This window comes from Eurytemora carolleeae, unplaced genomic scaffold, assembly GCF_000591075.1.
Source record: "Eurytemora carolleeae unplaced genomic scaffold, Eaff_2.0 scaffold1846, whole genome shotgun sequence".
NCBI lineage: Eukaryota > Metazoa > Arthropoda > Copepoda > Calanoida > Temoridae > Eurytemora > Eurytemora carolleeae.
In genome coordinates this window covers 27,329-46,020 of record NW_019397737.1, presented here as the reverse complement: position 1 = coordinate 46,020, position 18,692 = coordinate 27,329, and the positions used below count along the sequence as shown (strand labels likewise).

Sequence of the window (18,692 nt, the reverse complement as noted above, 5' to 3'; positions counted from 1 at the left end):
TTTATGAAATGTTTCTGTACTTGTCTTGAATCTTGATGCAATGGTTATTATATAATATGTTTTCTAACAAAATAATATGTAGTATAGGTTACCTTATGAAATGTTTCTGTACTTGTCTTGAATCTTGATGCAATGGTTATTTCTACATATAATATGTTTTCTAACAAAGCACCAATAAATATTAAATTTGATTTTTATTTTCAATTAAATTGAAAAAAAATTCTAGAAATATCTAAAATCCGTGAACCAATTAAAATTCTATAGCACGGTGCTATAATATAAGGGTAATTAAACTTTATAACACGATGGATACTTTACAGCACGTCCTTAATAAAATAAGTATTAATGATAAAGTACACACTAGTTTTAAAAAGTATTAAGTATACTTTTTAATCAAATAATTTATAATGGTTATTCAGTTAAAAATGGTTCTAAATTTTACTTGTTTTTAGTTTTGGGAAACCTGCCTTGTTTACTGGGTGGAGCTGGAGGTTTGGCGGATATCTATGATTCTCCGGTAGCAAGGAAGGGGGCAGGGTTGCCTGAGCTAGCAAGGGGTCCACAAACCTTCCCTGAATTTGTTCCTTTGCACTCTGGCAATGTGACGACGGCTCTAGGGAAGACAGCATTGTTGAACTGTAGAGTTAGGAACGTGAATAACAAAACGGTAATTATCATTTATCTTTTTTTCTTGGCTTAATGGGATTGTATCTTATGCAAATCTGACAATGCCCGATTAACAACAGTACCCTTAAATGCTATGTCTGATCAAGTTAGATATCAATGTTTGAAATTTCAATTTTGGTGTGTAGGAATTATCAAAACTAAACACTTGAAAACCTGTAAAAACGACAATATCTTCCACATTATTGATCAGATAAAAGGGCATTGTCATCTTTGAATGGAGGGTCCCTTTACGCTTAAATCCAAGAACAAGATTCGTTACCCCCCCCCCCCCATCCTCCCGCATTCTTATCTTTGAACATTGAAGCATAATTTTCATAGCACTCCTGTATTCCGGTACATTAGCGCTTGATTCAACCAGGGTTCAATCATGCGTTTGTTGTCTATTCTGAACCAATAGAAATAAAATGGCGGTAACATCTATCTTTCTATCTATCTCATTATCCAATCAGAGATATGAATCCTTTAATCGGCGCTATTATCAGTAAATGGACATATTTACTGCTACTGAAAAAATAGTAATAGTGACAAAAAAAAAACTATTTGGTTTCATACAATTTCTGTGCCGAGCGCTGCGACCGCTGATTTTGTTTAGAATGCCACAGCCCTATAGAAAAGGCTTAGAGACTGAGGTTATACTATATATATGTTATAATCCTTCATCAAAGGATCTTTTTCTTAGAACTGTTCTTATTCTTATTTTATTTATTATGATGGACCATAACCAATTATTTTTATATTTTTATATATTATGATGGACCATAACCAATTATTTTTATATTTTATATATTATGATGGACCATAACCAATTATTTTTATATTTTATATATTAAGATGGACTATAAGCAATTATTTTTATATTTTATATATTATGATGGACCATAACCAATTATTTTTATATTTTATATATTATGATGGACCATAACCAACTATTTTTATATTTTATATATTATGATGGACNATTGAACTGTACAGCTTGCTCTCGCTCGTCACAAGTCAGCCCGGTACTGGAAATGAACCAGAGTTTACAGTGTGCTAAATATTACTGCACAAAAAGATTCAAGTTTACAGTTGAAGGAAAACCAAAAGAGAAGCAGAAAGAAACTAAAAAACTTCCGCGTAGTCGTTTCTGATTTTCCCGCCAAAAGATTTTGTAATTTCTAATTGTTACAAAATTCGTTGCGGCATTTCTAATGAAAAAAAAGAGCGAAGACGACAATTAGTTGAATTGGTTTATACTGATTACCACTGTATTTTCCAATTTTCAATGGAATGGTGATACAAAGAAATTGAGTCCTTGACGCATATTCAAATTTCCTAATCCTTATATCTTTGCAACACAAATAACCAATTATTTTTATATTTTATATATTAAGATGGACTATAACCAATTATTTTTATATTTTATATATTAAGATGGACTATAACCAACTATTTTTATATTTATTTTTATTATGAGAAAATGTTGATTGTTATTTGTACTCGCGAAAAGAATTGATGATTTCTTCAACAGATTAATTGGAGATGTTTTCAGATGAAAATATTTTTTGTAAATAAACAATAAAACATTAAATACTCCCTGCCCTCCCCTCCTGAGACCCTTGTTTTCCTCTAATCTACGCTGTCCTCTCCCTATAAAATCCAAGCTTATCTAACAAAATAAACGCACCCCCCCCATCCCCGACCATTCTCGATCCCCTCCCTTCCTATTCCAATTGACTGAGCTCCCTCATCCTTCTCCTTCCCATTAAAAGAGCTCCATCACCCTTCTCCTTACCATAAATAGAGCTTCTCACCCTTCTCCTTCCCATAGATAGAGCTCCTCACCATTCTCCTTCCCATAGACTGAGCTTCCTCACCCTTCTCCTTCCCATAGATAGAGCTCCTCACCCTTCTTCTGCCCATAAATAGAGCTCCCTGACCCCTCTCCTTCCCATAAATAGGCTCCCTCACCCTTCTCCTTCCTATGCATCAAGCTCCTCACCCTTCTCCTTCCCATAGATAGAGCTCCTCACCCTTCTCCTTCCCATAGATAGAGCTCCTCACCCTTCTTCTTCCCATAGATAGAGCTCCTCACCCTTCTTCTTCCCATAAATAGAGCTTCCTCACCCATCTCCTTCCCATAGACTGAGCTCCCTCACCCTTCTTCCCACACCAACCTTCTGCTGTTTTCCTGAGGGTTAACTCTCATATCTTCTGGGTTGTTACCGCCCCGGGAATAATTTATGGGGGTTGTAGGATTATAACTCCCCCTTATCTTCCTCCTCTCTAGAATATGGGGGATATTACCCCCCCCCCCTCACCCCCAGGAACTGTCCCCAATACCACGACTTTATTTACATTACAATATTGTTGAATTCTCTTGAATTCTTGCTCTAGCCCTGTACCATTCCTGAAATACTGGTTTTCTGTCAGAATTATCTAATTTACAATTATACACGTTCATTACTAATAAACAGAATAGTTTGAGCACCAAATATCGACCGTTCAACATTTATCAACAAAGGAACTTAACACATGCAATAGTTCTAATTTTCTAATAATCCCTATATCGTTACTAACTGAAGGAGTAAACCGTTGACATTTAAAACTATGAATTCTGCTAAACCAAATGGTTTTTGAAAAGTGTTTAGTTCCTTTATGTAAGAACTATTTCTAACGTTTCGTATTTTAGTACAAGGAGAGTGTTTTCTGCCTTAAGAACATATCAAAAAGATTTTTTTTTTAAATGGATTTAAAAATGAGTAAAATTCGACTGAAAATAAAAATCTTAAGTATAAAATGGCGACATTTTCGTATTCTCTATCCTCAAGAATCGAATTTCTTTTCGCAAGCGGGTCCTTTTACACCTTAAAGTTAAATTTAACTTTTAGTAAAAAACCCTTTTTATCTAAACTGTTTTATCCATTAAGTTTTTGTTAAACATTAATCTTTGACAAGAGTAAGGGTTTACTTCTCCTTGAGTACACTTTACAAGACATTAGGCAGTTCAGACAATTTAGGCAGTCAAGGCAGTCCAGGCATTCCAGGCTGTCCAAGCCTAAATCAATGTTCCCCATTTACTCTCAATCAATCAACTTCTACTTACAGAGTTATTGTTTATTTTATTTTTCTCATAATTTGGGCAAGTTTGTGATTTATTTTAATTTTCTCAAATTATCAATTAATTAATTTTGCTTTTTTTGGAATTATTATAATAATTTATGGCTCTACGCTCCCAGATTAACATATTTACATTTTACAACGGAAATCCTATGTTTATCTAAAAATATCAATAAATATAAATATCTCTTTTGTGATTTTACCCTTTTTTGTTTCTGAAGGTATAACACATCTTTTTAACAAAACTAGTTTTGGGAAACCAGCTTTGCGGAACGTTTTCCCTTTACAAATCTATAAAGTTTTTCAATCAAAATTGGAGGCAAATCAGATGAGGGGTTCATGTGTTCTGATAGGAGATCCAAATAGTAATATAGAGATTGCTACGAAGACAGTATAAGAGATCCACATGCAAACCGGAAAAGGTTAAACCAAATTGATTATCAAGTACAATAGATGGCAAAGTAGAATTTGTACAATCTCAGTACAGCTGTATTCTTACGTCACAAGTGTTAACATTGATTTATGTCAGACAAAAGTATTGCTAATTGTGATAAGAAAGTACTTATCTTTCAGTGAAATAAGTATAATTTTGTGTTCTTTCTTTTCTATTTTTACACTTTTTTAAATCTTGGAAAACATATCAACTAATGGGAGAAAATGTTGTCTTCCTTGTTTTATTTGGCACTTGTGACGTCATCTATAAATAGTCCATTTCTCTGTTGCCAACCTGGTGTACTTTATATTCTTGTTTTATTTAACACTTGTGATGTCGTCTATAAATGGTCCATTTCTCTGTTGCCATCTATTGTACTCTTGATAATCTTTTTGGTCAAAAGTGCATCATCAAACTATTATAAACATTTTCGGAATATGTTCCGTCGCTTTGATCATCAGCACCGGAAATAAGTTTTGTGACACTATTCGGAAATCATAAAAACTCACAACTGTCAGCAACTATTTTTTCCCATTTTATTACCTCCAATTTAGCTGAAATGATAGCTCCAAATATTAGATAGATAACTCTGCTTCAATTTCTACAGTTGCTGGAATAAATCATTTTCTTTTTCACCCTATTTAAATATCTTTTTTAAAACTGAATAAAAAGAATTCAGTTGACTGTTTATTGTATATATACTGCAGAATTTGTGACTAGGTTTTAGAATAGAGATTTTTATCGATACACTTTAAGAAACAACTGTCACGTCTCGATAGCTGTTTAAGACAAAACAAAAATTATGCATCTTTTACAGTTCTCATTAATTCTAATTAAATCTAATGACTTTATAAATAAAATTTAAATAAAATATCGTTTATCGGACAGGAATAAATGATATTTTATTTATTACCTTCCCCCCTAGAAAAAGTCCTTAGAGTATAGTCATAGTAAACATAGGTGGTGGGGGTGGGGGGGGGGGAAGGATCCATTCAATTTTAATGAATTATCTTTTTTTGTTAAAATGCACACATCTTTTTTAAATCTTGAAACTTTTCTATTTTTCATATTTTGAGATTTAGAATTCTTCTAATTGACATGTTGTCGGGATAAGCATCTTTGCAATTGTCTCTAAGCTGAGAGGGAAAAAATGAAATCTCTTTATGTCCTCTCTCTACCCCCCCCCCCCCTCTGCTGCTGTGGGATTATGTAACTAAATGTTTAATTAAGCTAAACGGTTGTGAAGATAATTAAGAGTATAGTTAGTTTGCCATACTTTCCGGTTTCACCTTAAGTTCAAATGTTTGTTTAAATTAACACTTTGATTTTTATATTGGAAATTTTTATTGGGATTTATTTGCTTACCTACTCTTTCGCAAGAAGTCTGGATTCCCCGCAAGCCTGACAATACAATTTTATTATCTGGTCATAAATATAATTAATCCTGATGTAAATAAGCTTTTATTTTAGATAGATCGAAACTTTGTGTTGTTAATTGTTAATTGCCAAAAAAAACTTTTGTTATAGTCGCTAGACAGTCAAACCGATAAAAAGCATAACAAATTTGATCTCGGAAATTCGAACTTAATTGCTTTAAACTAAAAGTTTCCACTCCACGTTGATCTTGAGTTTAGGCGGTTAAATATTACAAAAGTTCCAACCTGAGTTTTAATTTCTATTTAGTATTTATGTCTAAATAATAGAGCAAGAAATTTAAGAGTTTTTAATATTCTAAAAAAGGTCTCTCTCGATCTTAATGAGACTGTAACAAATGTTGTACTGTGGTCTACACTAAAGGTAAACAAGGAGAAGCTGTTAATTCATAGCTTCTCTTTGTTTCCATGTTTATGTGTATCCTGATGGTTGACATATTGGTAGTATTCAAATCAAAAATTGAAATAAAAAGTCGTCTTTATTGTATTGATATATACGACGACGGCTGTATGCAGCTTTTATGTTTACAATCCCTTTAAGAAAATCCTGATTTACTACATATTATCAAGTTCTGATCCCGGGATGGGATGCATGGATTAGAACGGATTTTCCAAAACTTAAACTTAATAATGGCAGGATCATATTGCCAAGTCAATGATATTGTTGATCAAGAAACTTTTTTTCATATTAGAAAATATAATTAGAAGTGTGTGATTTCTTATATTAAGAAGAGCTTTCTGATAATTAACAGAGCTTTCTAGTAATTAGGAAGGATTTCGAATAATTTGGAGAGATTTCTGATAATCCAGGAGAGATTTCTGACAGTTAGGAGATATTTCTGATAATCCAGGAGAGTTTTCTGATAGTTAGGAGATATTTCTAATAATCCAGGAGAGTTTTCTGATAGTTAGGAGATATTTCTGATAATCCAGGAGAGTTTTCTGATAGTTAGGAGATATTTCTGATAATCCAGGAGAGTTTTCTGATAGTTAGGAGATATTTCTGATAATCCAGGAGAGTTTTCTGTTAGGAGATATTTCTGATCGTAAGAAGAGCTTTTTAGATAATTATTAAAGCTTTCTGGTAATTATGAGAGCTTTTAAATAATTGGAAGAGCTTTCAGATTATTAAAGGAGCTTTCAAAACATAAAAAGCACTTACTGGTAATTTGGAGGGCTTTACGATTAGAAGGAAAGTTTTCAGACTATTGGGAGATCTTTCAGATGATTAAAAGACCTTTCATATAATTGGGAGATATTTAAGATAATAATGATATTAGAAGATTTCTGATATAGGAGAGAATTCTGAAATAGGAGAGCTTTCAGATTATTTAAAGAGCTTTTCGATATTTAGAAGAGCTTTCCGATAATAAGAAGAGCTTTCAGATAATTAGGAGAGCTTTCCGATGATTAGGGAAACTGTTAGAGATAATTTAAGAAAATTAGAAAAGTTAGAGATAAAAATTGATATGAAATATTTATCTACGTCTTGATAGTTTTGCAAAAAGAGGCGATACGACTCAATTAGTTGTGTAGTTCAACTTGAACCATGAGAGAGTTAAAAATGTACGATAGCTTTATTGCCGGAGAAGCTATCCAAAAATATAATATAAATCATTAAAAAGCAGAGTCATAAAAAGTTTATGAAGACAAAAACAAAACAAGAAACTTTGCAAATACTCTCCTAAGTAACTTTGTAAACTCTGAAACTAATCCAATTTGTTCGATCAAAAAACCTGAACATTTTTGCTTTGTAAGTTTTTCTTTTTTCATTTTTATGATTTAAATTAAGTTTGAATTTACAAGTAATGCAATACTTTGCAATGTTTTATAATAAACACACGAGCAAAACTGCAAACTCAGTTTATTCTTCTTGAGATTTCAAACATGAAACACTTTAAAGTTAAAATAGGCTCTAAAACAGTTTGAGTTGAATAGTTTATAGTGGTTTAGAGTTCAATACCTCTACACAACCATGTGTTACTAGAGCAGGGTGGAACTACAGGGTTACCCATAAATAATCCGACTTTAACAACAACCTTAATATTTTAGATTTAATTATTTGAGAATTTTTGTTTTCTTCTGTAAATAGTTTATGATATGCTCACATACGTTTCATTATGCGTACTATCCCAGTTTGCCTTACATGGTTTGAAATTGAACTGTACAGCTTGCTCTCGCTCGTCACAAGTCAGCCCGGTACTGGAAATGAACCAGAGTTTACAGTGTGCTAAATATTACTGCACAAAAAGATTCAAGTTTACAGTTGAAGGAAAACCAAAAGAGAAGCAGAAAGAAACTAAAAAACTTCCGCGTAGTCGTTTCTGATTTTCCCGCCAAAAGATTTTGTAATTTCTAATTGTTACAAAATTCGTTGCGGCATTTCTAATGAAAAAAAAGAGCGAAGACGACAATTAGTTGAATTGGTTTATACTGATTACCACTGTATTTTCCAATTTTCAATGGAATGGTGATACAAAGAAATTGAGTCCTTGACGCATATTCAAATTTCCTAATCCTTATATCTTTGCAACACAATGTTATAGACTTTAGATATTTCAAACTATGAATTCTGTGTGGTAAAATAATCTGGGGTTGAAAAATCAGAGATTTAACAAACAGGTTGGAAAGATAAAGAAATTAAAAACTCGTTAAGTTAGAAAAAATTTTAAAAACTTAAAAATAATTGTACTGCGGATAAAACTACCAAGAATTTCGCACTAAATGGCGTGCTGCAAGTTGCAACTCTGCAAGAAAAAGTGCAGAGATAAGAAAGTTTCAATTCTTTGTGAAATCTCATCTTTTCATGCAAATCAAAGAAATCTAATTTTTCCATTTTATTTTGCACATGTTACATTTTTCATTTTTTCTCATGTTACATTTATATAAATATAAAACAGTAAATAAACTCTAAATACAATGCGGAGTAAGATTAAATTAAGATAAAATGTACTTTTCAGGTTTCTTGGATCCGTCATAGAGATATTCTTCTGCTCGCTATAGGAAGGTTAGTAGAGAGGATACAGGGATACAGAGATACAGGGATACAGGGATACAGGGATACAGATATACAGGGATACAAGGATACAGGGATACAGGGATACAGGGATACAGGGATACAGGAATACAAGGATACAGAGATACAGGGATACAGGGATACAAGGATACAGGGATACAAGGATTCAGGGATACAGAGATACAGGGATATAGGGATACAGGGATACAGGGATACAGGGATACAAGGATACAAGGATACAAGGACACAAGGATACAGGGATACAGGGATACAGGGATACAGGGATACAGGGATAAGGCATACAGGGATACAGGGATGCAGGGGATACAGGGATACAGGGATAAAGGGCTACAAGGAATACAGGGGATACAGGGATACAGGACTACGAACTACCATGCAGTAGAGATACAGGGATACAGAAATACCATAGAACAGGAATGCAAGGATACAGGGTACAGAAATACCATGGAACAGGAATACATGGATACAGGGATAGAGAATTATACCATGGAACAGGAATACGGGGATACAGGGATACAGAAAAACTATTGAACAGGAATGGAGGAATACAGGGATACAGGAATACCATGGGACAGTTATACAAGGTTATCACACTGAACCAGAATCCACTTATCAATAAACTATTAAAAATAATGTAGAATGATAGTATATGCAGTATGCACAGTTTCGTGTATATCAAGATATTGGAGAAATGATTTATTATAAACATTAACAAATTTTACATTTATTTCTGAAGGTGAAATTTTCTAGAAATGTAGAGGAAAAAACGAAAACGTTGTAAGACATATTCCGGAGAGGTAATTTCCTACCGGTGTGACATTTTCGGACAAACAGCATTCAGTATTTTCTTAAACGTCCGCCCCCCTCTTCTGCTTATTATTTTGCCAAAGAAATGCAGGGTTTAATCTATTGTTAGATTAAGTATGGTTTAATGAAACCATTGTGGCTGAAAACTAATCCTATCTGCAAAATGATAATATTTGGATGAATCAGATTTGAAGGATTTGGCAACAAAAAGAGATTATTTTTCAGCAAAGTATCATAAAAGTATTATTTTCTCATAATTTAAGAAAATGCAGCGTAATTCTATTATATTGTTTATTTTATGGCCCCTAAAAGTATAAAACCATTTGGAAATCATTGAAAGTTGTCCAACCATGTATATTTCACGTTGAACTAAAGTAAATTGTATGTAGGATTGAAATCTTACATTTTTCAATCATAATTCCTCTTATTGAAAAGTTATTCAATAGTTAGCTTGGATTAAAATAAAATTGGAGCAAAATGTTTCTCAGATTAGCGGGTTCTTGGACCAAATTCACGAAGAGAAAAGTTGATTAATAAATTTTTCTTAAATACTGCGCTCTTAGACTTCTCTGCCGGTCACGCCCTTTAAACCTTCGTCTGAGCTAAAATTATGGAGATGTTGATTTCTGATTTTTACTAAAATATGGGTTTAAAAAGCAGCCTTATGAATCAGGCATTAACTCCTTAAATGGCGAGTCAGCAGTCCCTTATTTGATTTAATCAAAACAGGTGTATGGTCCATATACTTCCAATAATTGAACAGGTGTATGGTCCATATACTTCCAATAATTGAACAGGTGTATGGTCCATATACTTCCAATAATTGAACAGGTGTATGGTCCATATATTTCCAATAATTGAACAACCCTTTTTAATCCATTTCTATGCAGGTACACCTACACCTCAGACTACAGGTTCAAGGCAATACATAAACTCATGTCAGAGGACTATCTTCTCCAGATTCGACCTGTCCAGGTTAGTTTAGTAGGGAATAAGGATGAATAAGGATTGATTGGATAAGGATGACTAAGGATGGACAGGGTTGGACAAGGTTGGATAGGGATAGATAAGGAATGGATATATAAGAATGAATTGTTATGTATGAGAAAGGTTGGTTAAGGTTGGATAAGGATGGATAAGGTTGGATAAGGTTGGATAAGGTTGTATAAGGTTGTATAAGGTTGGATAAGGTTGGATAAGGTTGGATAAGGATGATTAACGCTGGATAAGGTGGGTAAGGATGTACAATGTGCATGGTTGGAAATGGTTAGAAAAAGCGGGTTAAAGCTGGATAAGGTTGGTAAAGTTTAGATAATATTAAATTAAATTGAATAATATTTAGATAAGGTTGGATAAGGTTGGTAAAGTTTAGATAATATTAAATTAAGTTGAATAATATTTAGATAAGGTTGGATAAGGTTGGTAAAGTTTAGATAATATTTAATTAGGTTGAATAATATTTAGATAAGGTTGGATAAGGTTGGTAAAGTTTAGATAACATCAAAATAGGTTGAATAGTATTTAGATAAGGTTGGATAAGGTTGGTAAAGTTTAGGTACTATTATTTAGATAAGGTTGGATAAGGTTGGTAAAGTTTAGGTACTATTAAATTAGGTTGAATAAGATTTAGATGAGGTTGGATAAGGTTGGTCAAGTTTAGATAATATTAAATTAGGTTGAATAAGGTTTAGATAAGGTTGGATAAGGTTGGAAAAGGTTATATAAAAGGTTGGATAAGGTTGGAAAAGATTAGATAAGAATGGCTCAGGTTGTTTAAGGTTAGATAAGAAAGGCTAAGGTCAAGAAAAGGTTAGATAAGGTTGATTAAGCTAAGAAAAAATGGTTTAATCTGAATAGGCAAAGTTGTGTCTCCTTATCGATGGGGTTGGATTTTTTGGTTTAGAATTTGAACAGTTATGGCTTTAATAAATTGGTTGCCAAGTTGTATGAGATTTTACTATGTGTGTTTCTTTTTGGTTATTTTTATGATTCTCTAAATAAATAAATGTGAAAAACAAAAATATGAATAAAAAGCCCATGAAATGGTAAAAAGGCTAGCCTGGTAAAATTATTGTATGTATAGATTTATATTATTGTATAATGGTTGCCAGCATGTTCTTGACTGCATAGTACAAGATATTAAGTACATGAATTGTTCTAAAATAATGAAACATATTTATGTATTCTCCTTATTCAAGCTGTAAATAGATATTGGTTGGCAATATATCAAACATAATATATAATATATATATATATACTCATCAGATATCCGATATACTGGATATTACAGATAATGGACAAATGGAAGGGTTTCGTTTTTTCATTGCATGAATTATTAATGATTATATTCATTCTTCGATACTCCAAGAAAACAAGGTTTAAAGGAAATATCTTTATTTTTTAAAGGTTCCTAGGTGCAGAGCTTCCCAACTATTTAACGGGACTAAATACGGGACAAAAAGTGGCTTTTCCAATTTGGACCGACATCGTAAAACAAATTAAATAATTTGGAAGATTTATCTAGCTTTAAAAGGGTTTAATTCTGACAATATTCATCTTTTATCAGCTATAGGTCACTTTTGAAGAGAAACCACAGCGGAAAATAATCAATTTTCTAAATTTTAAAAACTTTGGTACCCAGTGAATCGGACATGCCACTCTATAAATGGAGGGTCACTTGAAGTTACGTCTTTAGCCTTTTAACTTGCTTAACTTCCAAGAATAGCCTTTTCACCTATGTATTAATACAGATATCAACCAAATGTTTTGGAATACAAAATACAACTGTCAGATATATCTAAGAACTCTTCAGCGATATAAAATATATTTTATCAAAACAAAAAATAATAATCAAGAATACTGGAATATATTTTAGGTTCGGTGCTGACAGAGTTTTTCAACTCTCAAATTACATTTTATCGCAAAAACTGAACAATATATGATTTAATAAAAAAATCAAATTTGTTTCAAAAGTCATGAACGCTACCTTTATATGCCGAAATTATTAGATCAGAGCCGGCGATTTAAAAAATTCAAAAAAATACGACTCAGGTCTAAGCTGTCGTCTGACCTTATTTACGGCTTGAGCTGTCTGATTCAATCTGCATTTTTTCCACAGAGTTAAGTCCATAAAACCGGTTTAATATTCTTTTTGGCGGATTTTCATGGTAGGAATTGGCGCATTCTGTTTTCTTATGAGAACAAGATTCAACATTCATTGGGCCTAACTCCTAAGTCAAGCCTAAGATCTCGCGGCTGTCAATCACGTGACACAACATGCAGTCAGGGTTGAATCTAAAATTGGGTCTTAAAGCTGGGTTTAAGGAATTACGACTTGAGCTCAGAATAGTGTATTCTTTTGCCAGTTTCGCCCTTTACGAGCCTTGAGTAAATAAGAGACAGTAAGGAAGAGAAGAAGAAATATCAAATTTAACTCAAGGATTAACTTCACTTTAATGAGACAACAAGCATAATTTACATTGACCCTTCCTGCAAAGATGGCAATGCCTGATTTACAACGGTACCTTTGGAAGCTTTGTTTGATCAAGTATGAATTAGATTTCAATGTGTTTGTTCCTTTAAAATATTTATTTTCATTATTGGTTTCTATGACTTCAGCATTTCTTGTTTATAATAAGATGCAATGCAGACACACTCAAAGAGATAAACACCTTTCTTGTTAGAAATACTACGGAATCTTTCACATTTTTTTTATCAGATTAAGGTTTCAAGAATACAGTTGTAAATCGGGCATTGCCATCTTTCCATGGAGGGTCACTTAAAATTACTCTTACAGTCCCTTTAACAGTTTTTAAAAACTTTAACGAACAATTTCAAAGTTCAAGAAAAACATTTTTTTATTTTTAAGATGGATGATGCGGGTTTGTATGAATGTCAGGTTAGCTCTACTCCTCCTCTATCCCACCATATCTATCTATCTGTAGCTGAACCCTACACGGAGATAGTGGGTGGACCTGAGATATACCTGGATGAAGGAAGCATGATGAATATAACCTGCCTAGTCAAGGATAGTCCTGAACCTCCAAACTATATATTCTGGTATCATAACGATAAGGTAAGGAGAGGTTATGGAGTCCGTAACTGTTAAATGAGTATATTTCGTTGTAGTGCATGCGGCGGACTCCCCCTAAAGATTTAACCATTTCAACACAATGTTAGACATTTAAAGCAATGTTAAACATTAAAAATTATTAGTTGACATATATTAAATACAAATCTAGTTCTTAAATGTGTTCTAAAGGGAGTTAAGGCAAAAAAAGTTATTTCCTCTTTAATGTCGTCTTCTTTTCAAATTATCAAACTATTAATATTTACTTGAGACATAGATAATTTTTAATGATTTTTTTCAATCAAAATACATTCATAAATATCGGAAAATGTCATAACATTGTGTTGAAATAAATAAACCTTTAGGGGGAGTTCGCANTCTCCTATATTTAGTCCCTGACCTATGATTTAATCTCCTATATTTAGTCCCTGACCTATGATTTAATCTCCTATATTTAGTCCCTGACCTATGATTTAATCTCCTATATTTAGTCCCTGACCTATGATTTAATCTCCTATATTTAGTCCCTGACCTATGATTTAATCTCCTATATTTAGTCCCTGACCTATGATTTAATCTCCTATATTTAGTCCCTGACCTATGATTTAATCTCCTATATTTAGTCCCTGACCTATGATTTAATCTCCTATATTTAGTCCCTGACCTATGATTTAATCTCCTATATTTAGTCCCTGACCTATGATTTAATCTCCTATATTTAGTCCCTGACCTATGATTTAATCTCCTATATTTAGTCCCTGACCTATGATTTAATCTCCTATATTTAGTCCCTGACCTATGATTTAATCTCCTATATTTAGTCCCTGACCTATGATTTAATCTCCTATATTTAGTCCCTGACCTATGATTCTCCTCGTGGTGGAGTAAGCCAGATAACTGAGAAAGGAGATATAACAGTATCCTACCTACTGGTCCAGTCTGCTCGGCTCAGTGATACTGGAACCTATACCTGCCAACCCTCGGTAGGACTTCCAGCTGTAACAAACCTTCACGTTATCAGAGGTAATAATATAATTAATTTTTATATCACTCTTCTTTACTTTTCAAAGAGTTCAGCTCGTTGTGAGTCTTCAATTATAAAAAGGCATGTCCAATTTACAACAGTAACCCAGCCTTTATCTGATCAATAATGTGGAAGTTTTGCTGGTTTAGAAATGAAAAGTGTTTAATATTTCAAAGTTCCTCGATTTTTTTCTGGAGCAGAAAACCATGCAAGTCTCTTTTATAAAGTACCAACAAACGAAAATAATCAATTTTTAAAGTTCATATCATAGTTATCTTATTCAATCTAGATTGTACAAAGCTTTAAGGATGTTCCATTTTATTAGGGTAGTCCCGGCCTTTTAGAGGATAAATGATAAAATTTCAAATAACAATAATTTTAAAGTAAAATCTTCTGTGTGTTATACTGTGACTTTGTGTGCCTGTGCCTGTGCTGTGAACTTTTTAATTTTACAGGGTTTACACTTAAATAATTACATAATTACATAATTACCTAATTATTAATATAATATTTGTCAGGTAAAGACCCTGAAAAATGGCTGACCAACTCTGCAAACGGAACTCAGTACTTTACCTATTTTCTTCTTCTTACTTACGTACTTCTTGTACTTCTTGTCTCCAGATCTTAAACCGGTTTTCTTGTATTTGTAAACAACAATTGTTATATTTATAATAATCATTAAAATGTTGCACCTTTTGTATCAGAATATAGATTTAAGCACACTTGTTGTAAACCATTGTTCGTAACAAAGGTTTGAATTGTTTAAACCGTATATATCAAATGCAATCATATTTTTTCATTAGATCTCTTAACTGAAGTGTTATACAGGTTTTATATGTTTTATTTAATACATCTGTTCTGAGCATCAGATATAATCTTTTCAAAATAGACCTTGCAAATTTGGCAAGAAAGCTGTTTTCTTTACATAAATATGAAATTAGAATAATACTTCTATTTTGGTTCCTCTCCTACCCCTAGCATTATTTTGGTAATTCTCCCTTTAACCCAAGTAAAAATCTAGATAGAAAACGTTAAATAGAAAAAATTAATGATCGGAATTTATTTATTTATTTATTTATTTTAAAATTGCATTTTTGATCCAAGCTTGATTGAACTTTTTGATAATTTTCCATTAATAAACCAGTTTTCAACGAGAACCAGATTAAAATGATAAAATTTTAATTGTTAATTCTAATTAAAAAGTGCATTTTTAACTTTCTTCGTAAAAACGTATGAAGTATTTTTTAATTGTTTTTATCAACATTATTTTCTACTAATATTATTTATAATTTTAATCATACTTTAAACTACTTTAACATCTCAAACATTCGGCACAAATTGGGAATTGTTTAATCCCGATATTTAAATCATAAATAATCCTTGATTTTTTATTTCAAAACTGAAAACTATGTTTTTTACATAATTAATTTAATTTATTAATTATGAAGACCAAACATGCTCCAGTTTGCATTAAATCAAATTAAGCAGATTTTAACTCAATTTTTTTTTCGAAATTACCAGAAGGAAAAGTGACTTATATTCCTTTGGTAAAAATATTAATAATTTGATTTGTTAGACTATTTATGACAAAGGATATTAGGAAATTGTTTATTTTTAGATTTCATACTTTGTTTTCGGTATTTTTTAGTAAAATCTTTATTAAATACAGGGTTGCTTTCAATGGATGAGACTAAAACGACGACCTATAACGTATTAAAAATAACGATATTAAGGTAAAATTTGGTAATTTTCATTAAATATATTCTTTAAACTTTTAGCTTAATAATTTTGCAAAAAAAATCCAAGTTCAAGTTGAAGGAAACAAAGAGTAAATAAAATTGTGCAAAAACGATCCAAGTTCAAGTTGAAGGAAACAAAGAGTAAAAAAAAATTGTGCAAAAATTGCGTACAGTCGTCTTTGAAGTATCATCCTATGTGGGTAACTCTGTCTAAAGAGACAAATCTATTTTTGAAATTAATAAAAATTTAAGATTAAAAAAGATGAATATGTTTATGGTTTAGGTATTAATTTTAAGAAAAAAGTCTGCAAAATGAATTTCGTTACTATAAAAAGAAGGATCTATGAAATAAAAGTGGTTTATTTGGATAAACCAAAGAATTTCCTAATATTTAGGACATTCCCGAAGCGGGATCTTTTATTTAAGGAAAATCTTTGGTGGTAGTCAGTATACTCTAGACACTAAATATTTATCTAGATATTGGATACTATACACTACAGTGGTAGTCAGATAACAGTAAAACGAAAGTCGTCTTCTTTACAATCATGAATAAAGACGACTAGAATATCACTGTTTTCTGATTACCACTGTATGCATCCCTGTTTCTGTTGTTAACATATAATCATCTAACCTATCAAATTGTACTATATTCAGTAAATGTATAAATGTTAATATGTAAACTATTTTGAAATAAAATCAACCTTTTTTAATTTTCGGAGATTAATTTCTTTCAAATAAAGAAAAGCATCGGTTCTTACTCGAAAAAATGCATAAATGAAATTGATTATAGGTTTTGAGCATTATAATTTCAAGTCCGTTTAAAAATAGAATTTAAAAAGCGTTATTAAGGTTGTACTTTAACAGTTGATAATAGTAGAGAAGAACTATTATGCGCAAACAAATTAAAAATGGTTTAAATAAGAAAAATAATTTACAATGTATCGTACAATATATAAAAGCACTCGTCTCGACTAACAGGTCACATTATAAATGTTTTCTTTTGTCTATCCACCCCCCCTCCATACATAATAAAAGCTGATTGGTTTCTGTCTCAATGAAAAGTTTGTTTTTACACAAACAAGACGTCAGCAAAGTTTTAAAACACTGTTGACTCAGTTTAAGGATAAAGGATGATGGTTTATACACTAGAATTCAGAGATGGGCAAACGTTCAGAGCTGAAAACTCTAGAATTATGGATATCAAGATCAATGCTTAATCTTCTCTTTTAGTTAATCCACTAAAGTATTTAATTTAACTCAACCGACCGAGTGGCATTTGGAGAAACCGGAACAGCCAATCAAAGAAGTCGGGAAATTTGAAATTTTGCGCGCCATTTAATGAAGTGAACTCTCATTGGTCGGAAACTGGCAGAGAGTGAAAAAGTGAGAAGAATGGCGGATTCAGCATGGGCAATATAAAATGTCCACGTTGGATATTTAAATTAAGCAACGTGATTAAAAGTATCTAATTATATATTCCAGCTCAGTTCACAAACAAAAGCTTCTGGTGAAGGAATTGAGTATTTGACATAAACTTAAATTTTTTTCTTCACTTATCGTTGCAACCTGATGGTGTTAACCTTTGATATTTCAAGCTTAGATTTTTTAAAAGAACTCATAGTTTGAAATATATACGGTATTACCAACAGGTTGCAAAGATATAGGTATGAAACAATTCGAATTTGTGGCGAATATTCAGTTCTGTTCAGATTTTAAACTTTGAGTTAGTGGCAAAGACTCTATTCATCAGAACGAAAAATTCTGTTTACGAACGGAAGGAACTTATGAAGAACAACTTAAACTAAAATATTTCTTTTTGGAGATTCGGACAAATAAGTTTTAAAGATAGTATGATTTATGAAGGCTGAGCACAATACCGTTAACGAAGGGAGAGCACAATACCGTTAACGAAAGGAGAACACAATGCCGTTAACGAACGGAGAGAATCGTTAAGTTTTTAGTTTAAACCAAATGGTCACTTGATCAAAGTGATAAAAATATTGCCGGCTCTCACGGAAAAATTTGCCGCAAATTTAGCCAATTATTTCTTAAAAACTAACTCTAAAGGTTTGGCTTCATATTTTAATGATTTACATGCTTTCGGTGTGTATTTCAGTGATCTGCAGCAGTACATGAACAGAAGATCTGCAGTACATGAACAGAAGATCTGCAGTACATGAACCGAAGATCTGCAGTACATGAACCGAAGAAATTTTGGCCAAAGCGTTACATTTCGTTCGCTCGCGAAAAATGCGAAAATTTCGCGAAAAAAATCGGAATTAAAAATAATGCAACATTTTTGCGAAAATTCATCGAAAAAAGACAAAATACAGCTTCGTTAAAATTTTTTTAATATTTTTGCGG

General features: G+C 32.1%; 1 protein-coding gene and 1 long non-coding RNA gene across 2 annotated transcripts; one reads left to right on the top strand and one right to left on the bottom strand.

Annotated features, from left to right (window-relative positions):
- Window positions 1-452: 452 nt before the first annotated feature.
- LOC111715698 (protein sidekick-2) lies at window positions 453-17,038 on the top strand (the record flags this gene model as incomplete). Its single annotated transcript, XM_023491056.1, is given in 6 exon segments — window positions 453-667; window positions 8,613-8,659; window positions 10,387-10,471; window positions 13,365-13,571; window positions 14,420-14,588; window positions 15,108-17,038. Coding segments are annotated over 6 exon segments (833 nt in total), but the record flags the coding sequence as incomplete, so codon positions are not given.
- On the bottom strand, window positions 2,226-13,028 carry LOC111715699 (uncharacterized). The gene is made up of 5 exons (XR_002768293.1): window positions 12,567-13,028; window positions 7,616-7,691; window positions 5,585-5,620; window positions 4,763-4,829; window positions 2,226-3,724 (listed from the first exon to the last, which is right to left on the bottom strand). It is a non-coding gene; the product is annotated as an uncharacterized LOC111715699 (long non-coding RNA).
- Window positions 17,039-18,692: the final 1,654 nt, after the last annotated feature.